The 10719-nt window shown below is 34.0% G+C and overlaps 1 protein-coding gene across 1 annotated transcript in view; it reads right to left on the bottom strand.

Moving 5' to 3' along the window:
- IPMK (inositol polyphosphate multikinase) overlaps positions 1-10719 on the bottom strand; it is a 39686-nt gene that overhangs the window by 19480 nt on the left and 9487 nt on the right. The window contains exons 2-3 of the mRNA XM_019638374.1: positions 1613-1702; positions 732-809 (exon numbers count right to left, since the gene is read on the bottom strand). Of these exons, the coding sequence (XP_019493919.1) occupies positions 732-809; positions 1613-1702 (168 nt within the window). The remainder of the gene's footprint in view (positions 1-731; positions 810-1612; positions 1703-10719) is intronic.

Genomic DNA, 10719 nt, shown 5'->3' with positions numbered 1-10719 from the left:
AATTCTTGTCTATATAAATGCTAATAGGCTCTGGCCAGGGAGGGTTCAACTGACTTCCCTCCACCCCCACGGAAGGGGATAGTTTAGTATCCATGTGTAAATTCATTTCAGTTTCACTTCATTCCATATAAATTTGTGCTTCTTCGACTTATCTTTTGAACCAGTTTTAACATCCTCATAAATCTCATTAAATAATGAGTTTAACAAAATCTTTAACACATACTTAATTTAAATCTGTAAGGGAGTTGTGATTTTACCTTTTTTTAAAAAATTATCCTTTAGCTCAATTTAAGTCTAATTATTGCTCATTTAATTCCTTGACTTATAATTATAATAAGTAATAATTCTAGAAAATACTACAAATGCCCAGATATCTGGAACTAGATTCTTAATCTTTTTCCTTGAAGAAGAGAGAAAGAAAATATTTTAAAAACCTGTAAGACATTTAATTAACTTTTTCAAAGATGGTGTACCTAGTTATCCAAAACCATTAAAGTTCACTGGTATAAACTGCTTATTACATCTTAGTATTAGAATTCTTATTATATATGTGAAAACATATTCATGTCAAGTAGTTACAAACAATGCAATTCTACAAAATAAACTCAAGTGTGGCAGACACTCACCAAATATACATGTGATACATTGCATTTCGCAGCCTCCCCTGTTGAAATGTGAGCAGAAGTGATAGTAGTCACTTCCAGGGCAAGGTAATTAAGAGCAGGGTGTACCTGGCACAGTGACAGTGAGGGCAGTGTTCATGATGATGTAACAAGATGGAGGAACCATATCTATCTCTATGTACTGACCTAAAAAAAGTTCATGATACATTTATAAGTGAAAAATATAAAAGAACTCAAAGAGCAGAAGTAAACTTTCTCTTCTTTTTAAATATATATATATTTTTAAGTAGAACTGGCATTTACTACAACATACCAGACAAAATAACCTAAAAACCTTTCTACCTAGAAATGTAAGATAAAATGTAATATTTTTTTTAAACGCATAGCTGAGCTCCAAAGGAAAAAAAGAAAATTCACAGGAACCTAAAATAAAAAGGAAACTAAAAGCGTTAAAATGAGCAGATTAGCAGTTGCCAGGGATGGGGGGAGGGAGAATAGGGCATTATGCCTTAAGGGTTACAAGGTTTTCTTTTGGGGTGATAAAAATGTTTGTAACTAGATAGAGGTGGTGGTTGCAAAATACTGTGAATTTAATGAAGAATGTTCCTAGTTATATGGTTAACTAGATGTTAAGTCTTATCTTTTCCCCCCTGCTTTGGAGATTCACAGTGCACATCTGCACTAGGCTCTAAAAAAATCCTGTAGTAAAAACCCCTATTTAAACTCAGCATTTCTGAGAAATACAAATCGTCTTTGAGTTATGTGTTTTTCAAAATGTAGGTCACAGTCCATTAATTAAAATCAATTTAGTGAATCAGAATAGAAAATACGAGGCTACATCAGTAAAGATCAGCACTGTATTTCAATGAAGCTTTTGTTTCAGTCACACACATTATACATACTTTCAAAAACGCTGTAAAATGTATTTCTTACTGAGTTATCAGACAACTGAAAACACTTTCAATACAAGAAAACAAATCTTACCTCACTTACCATATTATAGAATTCTAGCTCTCTTGGACCCCTTGGAGGTGGCTGTAACTGTTTCAAAACTGTGCCATCTGGATGTTGCAATATACCTACAGAACAAAAATCAGATTTTTTTTAATACTTTAATAATAGTGTAGCTTGAGTCTTAGGATAGATTTATATTTGTCCCTGAAGTTACAGATAAACCATTTTATAAATTTAAAGGTTTCTTTTTATTTATTTCAGAAATCTTAACATTCAACCAACATATTTTAGTGCTTATTTTATGCAAAGCACCAGAATACAAATAGTATAGCAGAAGAGGTGTATTAATTTAAGGCATAAATACTGTTTGCCTAAGTTGCTTCAGTCCTACACATGATGTCCAGAATTTAATTNTTGTCATTAATTTAATACTATGTAAAAGAAAGTATTACAAACCACAGTATTCTAAAATTTGAGAAAATATAGTAGACCCTTGAACAACAGGGGTTTGAACTGTATACATCAGTCCACTTATACGTGGATTTTTTTCAATAAACACTGTAAATACATTTTCTCTTCCTTATGATTTTGTTAATAACATTTTCTTTTGTCTAGGTTACTTTGTTGTAAGAATACAGTATATATAATACATATAACATACAAAATATGTATTATCTACTGTTCATTTTATTAGTAAGGTTTCTGGTTAAGAGGAAACAGTAGTTAAGTTCTTGGACAGTCAAATGTTACACACAGATTTTTGACTGTGTGGGAGCAATGGGGACGGTCGGCACCCTTAATCCCCACATTGTTCAAGGGTCAACTCCATTTATTTTTATGATCTTGTGGAGTAAACATGTATAAAACTTTCCCATCCTGTATTTGTTTCATTTGTAATCAAAAGGATAAAAACAGAAGATGATTGCATGAACTCTCTAGCAAAGTCAAAGCTAAACAATCTGCAATGGTGCAACAGATTTGTCCAACTTCTTCCAGAGCTAACAAAGCAGGAAAAGAATGGAAATCCTGAGGCAACTCTAGGTATTACTGAACAAGTCTATACATGTGTATATTTTTAATTCCCAGACCTTTCTACCCCCATTCTATTTCCATTTTCTCCTCTCATTTTCTCACCTCGTGTTCTCATCTCAGTAACACCAATATTTCCAGTTATATTCAAATAAGAGCATTAGAATTTGCAAAGCATTCTCACATAACATAGCTGCATCTTCACAACTCTATGGGGTATTATTTTCAATTTATAGAAGAAAAAGTAGAGCTCAAAAGGTTAACGAGTTAGGCAAGTTCACAAAATTTGGAAATAACCAAGGTAGAAGCCAACTCTTTTGATTTCAAAGTCACTGCTCTCTATATTAGCACAGATGTTCCTTAAGGTTATTTAGTACAGACGACCAAAAAGGTTCCTGATTGCTACCAAGTCCTTGATTTTTAAATCATGTGCTAGTAATCTAAACTATAAAATGTTACTTTTAATTATTTCTTCTCTTTTCCAACTTTTTTCTATATACTCTACTTTTCAAAATAATGATGGTGTTTGTTGTTATTCTGCCCTTTCTAGAGTCTTTTAAAACTGAATATTTTAATTATCTAGATATCTAATCTAACACCATCCTCAGCAACCTTTGTTTAATCTTTCAATGTCACTTTACTGAAAAATAATGATCTGCTCTAAATTAAACAGTAATCAGTAGCAAAGTTAATTGAAATCTAAGTATCTTACATTACACAATGGAAATCTGTACAAATCAAAAGTGATCATAATGACTTGTGAAATAATTTAAGCAACATGTTGATCTGAATCAGAAACACATACACACATACATTCGGGACTAAAAGACAAGAAAGAAAAAAAAAGGAAGTGGGGGGAGGGAGAAGGAAGAAGAGAGGAGAGGAGGGAAGAAGAGAGGAGAGGAGGGGAGAGGAAAGAGGGAGAAAAAAGAGCCTCCATTAATTTGTTTTTTTTTCCCCATACAATTGAAGTACAGGAGAAATCTAAACATCCAAGGGAACCATCGATTTAGTATTACATGAGGATGAGCACAGGGAGATACCATGATTCCCTATTAATGAAACTTGACACATAGTCAATGAGTCAAAGGAAAACAAAGAAATGAGGAAAAGAACAACCTCAAAATCAAGCCCCCGGGCCAGCCGAGTGGCGCGATGGTTAAGAACTGGCTTGGGACGCCAGAGGGCCCCGGTTCGGATCCCACATATGAGGGCCAGTGACACTGCCCNTCTAAAAATCCACCACTAGGGGAATACATTTTGATACATCCACACTATAAAATACAAGTTTTTTTTTAAAAATGAAGTATAGCGTAAATACAAAAATATATACTACATAATATATATAGAAACAAAAAGTTGCTGATATGTTTGTATGAAAAATTAGAATTGTGTTATGTTTTTATGTATGTGCCCAGAAACAAAGGTCTGAAAGGATACACCCAAAATAGTTACTAGCTATTGCCCCTGGGAAAGGGAGAGTAGGCAGAAGAGCAAGCACTACTATACTGTTTTACTGTCTGAATTTTTTATATAAAAGATCAAGTGTTACTTTTACAATTAAAGAAAAAGATTTCAGTGTACTTTGATGAAATATGATTTCAGTGAAGAACATAAAATATAACTGTTATCAGAATATATAACATTCTTGTCCCTTAACTATAACAAGATCTATTTTTCTGTTCAAGTACCTTTATGCTATTGATTGGTCCCATGTTTTTAATTTTTAATTTAACAAAGCCAATGTCAATGTAAGAAATGTCCAAACCTGTAGAGAATTTTTATAAGAATCTGAGCCCAAACTAACGACAATCGCCAGGAAGCAAGATCTCAAATGTTCTGCAGAATGGCAGTTTGCAGTTTCTTTTATGCATTTGAAATTAAGGAAAATGACATGAAGGTGGGAGAAGGGCAGGGGGAGGATTGGATTACAAGATAGTTAACAAGATTATGTGCTCTCTTGAAGGTGATTATTTCAGAGATGTGTTAATCCTAGATGCACAAAAACATGGACAGGGCTTGGTTAAGGCAAAAAAAAAACAAACCTGTTACAAAAGAAATTATATGCCTAGGGCATGACTACCTACCATGATCTGCCCAGTTAGGAATTTATGATCAGATCACCTTGTGAGGTTATTTTCCATAGAACCCCTTTTTCATCCATACTTAACTCCTTTTTGGAAATAGNTAGCAAATTCTATCAAAAATTTACAGAAAAAAATAATACCAATCTTACCAACTATGATTAGAAAAGTAGGAAACATTTCCCCACATATTTTATGAAGCCAGGATACTCTTGATTTTTAAAAACTTCAACAAAGGCTTAAAAGAAAATTACAGATACTTATCTCAAATGAACACAGTCACAAAAATCTTTAATGAAACATTAGTAAATCTAATCCAGTAATATATAGCGGGTAATTTATCAATAACCATGTGGACTTTATTCTAAGAATGCGAGATTCATTTAAATATTTCAAAATGAGTAAATACATTTATCTTTCGGGATACAGGATTCTCAATGAGAAAGGAGATACAAATATAGAATAGGAAAAGCAAAGAAAAACCCTGTGGTATTAGATTTAAATTATAGGTATAAGTATGAACTCCAATTTTTAAGAATATAAAATTATGTATTTTTTAGTCCAATCTGCTAAAAGGACAAACAGCAACCACACCCAAGGAACAATGTGTATACTAGTGCCCTTATCTTGGTTTTTCATTTACCCCTGAAGGGACCAGGTCCTTGAAGAAAAAAACGGATCATTTCAGGGATGGGACAGGGAAAGTACAAGGTGAACATCAAACATCTTTTTATGGCAGAAAGTAAAAAATGTTTTAAAAGGAAAAATGGGAAATGTTTAAAAGACACAGGAGCCAACTTGAAAAAGCTCTCATTGCACAAATCTAGGACAATATGAGCATCAAAATAAGCAGCAACAATGATGGCTAAAGTCCAACCATTGAAGTCTGAAAAATCTATCAGGGAGAAAGAGAGGGAGGATGGGAAAGAGGGAGGATAGGAAGGAAGGAGGGTAGGAAAGAGGGAGGGTAGGTAGGAGGGAGGGAGAAGAGGGATAGGAATGGGGGAGAGAAGGCAAGAAGGGAGGGAGGGAGGAAAGAGAGAGAGAAGGGAAACTATTTCTTAAAGTAGTATGCCAACTAACAAATATAACAGGAATGACAGAGCTAGAATATTAGCGTTTTGCAACTATCGTAGCAATAAGTGAGTTGGCCAAATATTGTCAAAGGATGCTTTTAACACTGGGTGAAAACTGGATGAAGAACAGGATATTTAACAGTCTCAAAATATTTTCTCTAAATTACTTAATTGCAAAAGCAAAAATGAAAACTTGACAGTGGAAAATCTGGTAGACACTACTTAACCAGGTAATCAAAGTTACATTACCAGTAATCCAACTGACATTCTGTGTCTTAGATGATGGTCCAAGAATACAACATAACTCATAGTATTTTACCAAAAATGCATTAATCTGAATCCAATCATAAGGAACAATCAGACAAACTTAATTTAAAGAATATTCTAAAAAGCCATATATACCTATACTCTCCAAGTATTTCATGGCTATGAAAGATAAAGAAAAAAAATGAAGGGCCGGCTGAGTGGCTCAGTTGGTTAAGAGCTCGCTCAAGAGTTTGAGCTCTGAGCAACAGCGGTTCGAGTCCCANCACCATCTGGCTGCCCATCAGCAGCTCAGGGCAGCTCAGCTCAAGGTGCCATGTTCAATCTTAGTTGCAGGTGGTCATAGCCCACTATCCCATGGGGGAGTTGAACCCGCAATCTTGTTGCTAAGTGTGCACGCTCTAACCACTGAGCCATCCGGCAGCCTGTTGGCAGCTCAGCAGCAGCTCAGCTCAGGCGCAGCTTACTGGCCCATGAGGAAATCGAACCAGCAACCCTGTTGCTCAGAGCTCACGCTCATCCAACTGAGTCACTCGGCTGGTCCCTGAAAAAGAAATTTTAGAAGTATTCCATTTGCAATTGCAACAAAAAGAATCAAATACTTAGGAATAAATAAAGTATATGAAGGATCTATACACTGAAAACTACAAGACATTGTTGAAAGAAATGGGAGAAGACATAAAGAAATGGAAAGACATTCAGTGTTGATGGATTAGAAGAATCAACATAGTTAAAATGGCCATATTACCCAAAGCAATATATAGATTTAATGCAATCCCCATCAAAATCCCAATGGCATTTTTTAAAGATATAGAAAAAAATTCATCAAATTTGTATGGAACCACAAAAGACCCTGAACAGCCAAAGTAAGCCTAAGAAAAAACAACAAAGCCAGCGGTATCACACTCCCTAACTTCAAATTATACTACAAAGCTACAATAATCAAAACAGTATGTTATTGGCAGAAAAATAGACACAGAGAGCAATAAAAGAGAATTAAAAGCCCAGAAATAAACCCACATGTATATGGCAACTAATTTTTGACAAAGGAGCCAAAAACATACAATGGAGAAAAGAAAGCCTCTTTAATAAATGCTGTTGTGAAAACTGGAAAGCCATATGCAAAAGTATGATACTAGACTGCTGTTTGCCACCAATCACAAAAATTAACTCAACATGGATCAAAAACCTAAATATAAGGCCTGAAACAATTAAATACATAGAAGAAAACATAGCAACTAAACTTACGGACCTTGGTCTCAGAGAGGATTTTAAGAATTTGACCCCAAAGGCAAGGGAAGTAAAAGCAAAATTAAATGAATGGAACTATATCAAACTAAAAAGCTTCTGTATAGCAAAAGAAACTATTAACAAAACAAATAGGCAGCTAACCAAATAGAGGATATTTGTAAACAATACCTCTGATAAAGAGCTAATATTCAAAATATATAAAGAACTCATACAACTCAACAACAAAAAAACAAACGACCCAATTAAAAAATGGGCAGAGGATAGACACTTTTCCCAAGAAGATACACAAATGGCCAAAAGATGTATGAAAAAATGTTCAACTTCACTAGCTAATAGGGCAATACAAATCAAAACCACAATGAGATACCACCTCACAATTTGAATGGCTATTATCAATAAGACAAGAAATAACAAGTGTTGGAGAGGTTGCGGAGAAAAAGGAATCCTCATACACTGTTGGTGGGAATGCAAATTGATGCAGCCACTACGGAAAACAGTACGGCGATTTCTCAAAAACTTAGGACAAGAACTATCAAACGACCCAGCAATCTAATCCCTCTTCTGGGTATCTGAAAAAATTGAAAACATTTATTTATAAGGATATATGTATTCCTATGTTCACTGCAGCATTATTCATGATAGCCAAGACATAGAAACAACCTAAGTGTCCTTTGAGGGATAACTTGATAAAAAACATGTGGTACATATATACAATGGAATATTCCTCAGCCATAAGAAAAGACAAAATCCTGCCATTTGCGACAACATGGATGGATCTTGCAAATGTCATGCTAAGCGAAATAAATCAGATGGAAAGGGGCAAGAACCATATGATTTCACTGATATGTGGGATATAAAACAGAAAGCAACAAACGAACAAACAAAACAAACTCATAAACACAGACAACAGTATGGTGGTTACTAGAGGGGAGAAGGGGTGAGGGGAGATGAAGAGGGTAAAGGGTGGTCAAATTTATGGTGACAGAGGGAGACTAAACTTTGGGTGGTAAGCAATATACAGATGATGTGTTATAGAGTTATAAACTGGGAACTTATATAATGTTAGCAGCCAATGTCATCTCAATTGATAAAACCTAATAAAAAAAATGAAGGAAGCTTATCTATTTAAAATATATTTTCTATTTAAATATATAATTAAATATAATTATCTTAAATATAAATTAAATATAGTACTTATACTGTTTTATAATGTATTAAGCATAAAAAATTCCTACAGCAAATTTTCCACTGCTAGAATATAGTCCCGACACTCTGAGAGACAGAAAATTTCCCAGTCTCAAGGAGGAAAAATGTAAACATCTGAAATATTGTGAAAAAAGTCAAACCTACAAATAACTAACAGTAAAGATAACTAGTTCCTGTAAAGGAAAGACAAGGGAGAAGGCATTCAGGGAGTTGAAGAAAGACTTATTTAGATCTCTTTAATGAGTATTATTGCTTGTATAAATTATGAGACTATGGGTTCCAAATTCATCAAGCTCTTTCTACCATATCTAGAAAGTCTACTTGTCATTAGCTGTCATCTTCATTTCTGAACCTCCCAAAAAGAAGAAAGGGCCACGTGGGGAACCCCTGCCGAGCTATGAAGCCAAATGGAAAAACAGAAGGTTTTGCTTCTTTCTGCTTTCCACATCAATCATCAGCCATTTCTGAGATCAACAGAAGCTGAAAGTAGAAAGAATTTAAGTAGAGACCTTTAGTATCCAAATTTGGGGTAAAAAGGGAGGGAGGGNTGGGATCCGAACCGGGGCCCTCTGGCATCCCAAGCCAGCTCTTAACCAATGCGCCACTCGGCCGGCCCCAATTTCATTTTTTATATGACTGGAATTACCAAATAACTGTTACATTACTATTAGCCTTAAGTTAATAATCCTTAGGTTAAGGCCTACTGAGAGTTGGTTTAGTGTTTTAGATCTCCGGCCTCAATTTTTTTTAAGTGAAAAGTAAAAATCTGAGATTTTCATTTCTATCATTCCCTCTAAGTTATAAACAACAAAACCTGCTTTAGAGCTGCAAAGTTTTTAAGAAAGAATATGATGTTATATATCTGTCAGCTTGCCACATGTACTTTTAAATAAAATAGGTAAATAGAAAAATGGGGCATGATCTGAGCCTTGAGAGCTTTACTGATTTTTCTACAGGTGAACATCACTAGAAATAAATCTGAATACTAACTCTCTGAAAAATGCTATTAGCAGATTATTTCACTAGAACAGAGCTTAAAGTAGGGCAATCTTGAGATTCAGTAACTTAAATGATCAAAGGCATTTTAATTTTACTATAGGGAAGCCTCACTTACAAAGCAGTACCACACACTGAATAACAAGGGACACTTTTTCAGCTAAACTTCTCTGGGTATATACTGAAGAAGTATTTTTAAATTTCTATAGGTAAAAAAGGAAATAAGTTCTAAAACTCATCCAAAAAGTCTGACAGACTAAGAATAAGATAGATCTTCTATCTGGAATAGTTTAGGTTCATTCTGACCAAGATCACGAAAATAAATTAATGGAAATATCTTGAAAATTAATTATGATATGATTATTTGTTATGATGTAACTTACAAGATATAGAATTTTGAATATTAAAAAATGAAGAGCTGATTTTTACATATATACGTATATATGCATTTGCATTTGTGTGTATATAAATCATAAAGATAGATAGCATTAATAACTAAATTTACTTTTCTAAATTCTGGAAAGCTCTAGGACAACAGATTCTGATGAAACCAGTCTGTCAGAGGGCCAAGGACTAGAATTTGTGAACCTCAGAACTAGGACAGCTATTCCACAATATTCTGCAAGGCTTAGTCTTGGTATTTGTATAGTAAATAAAAGGACATCTACTTTTCATAAATGCAGTTCATCACAAGGTTACACCGACTAGAAACATAGTTAAGTTTAACAGTCTATGGCTATGAGATAAATCTATTATTTATCTATTAATTTATGTAAAGTGTATATAAAATTTCTATAATTCCTTAATTTTTTGAGGTAAAAATAACTACTAGGTATGCAAAATAAACCATTTCATGTTGTTATAAGCAGACTATTAAGGACGATTTTGCAGTGGCTTTACCAGACATGGTTTCCACGCTCGAAGCATTTATGTACTTTATACTGTTGATGATAGTATAAGATTACACAAGTGTAGAAGTGTAACATTACACATTACTAAGAATGAAGGAAGCACTTAAAAAAAAATTAGAGACAATATCTGCAACAAATATAGATGTAAAAATCCTAAACAAAATACTAGCAAATCAAATATGGTAATACATTAAAAAGATCACAATCAAGTGGGGTTCATTTCAGGAGTGCAAGAATGGTTCAACATATGCAACTTGATCCATGTGATATGCCACATTAACAAAGTAAATGATAAAAATCATGATATTAATAGATGTAAAAAAAA

Source organism: Hipposideros armiger, unplaced genomic scaffold (assembly GCF_001890085.2).
Source record: "Hipposideros armiger isolate ML-2016 unplaced genomic scaffold, ASM189008v1 scaffold_39, whole genome shotgun sequence".
Taxonomy (NCBI): Eukaryota; Metazoa; Chordata; class Mammalia; order Chiroptera; family Hipposideridae; genus Hipposideros; species Hipposideros armiger.
This window is presented reverse-complemented; position numbering and strand designations above follow the sequence as displayed.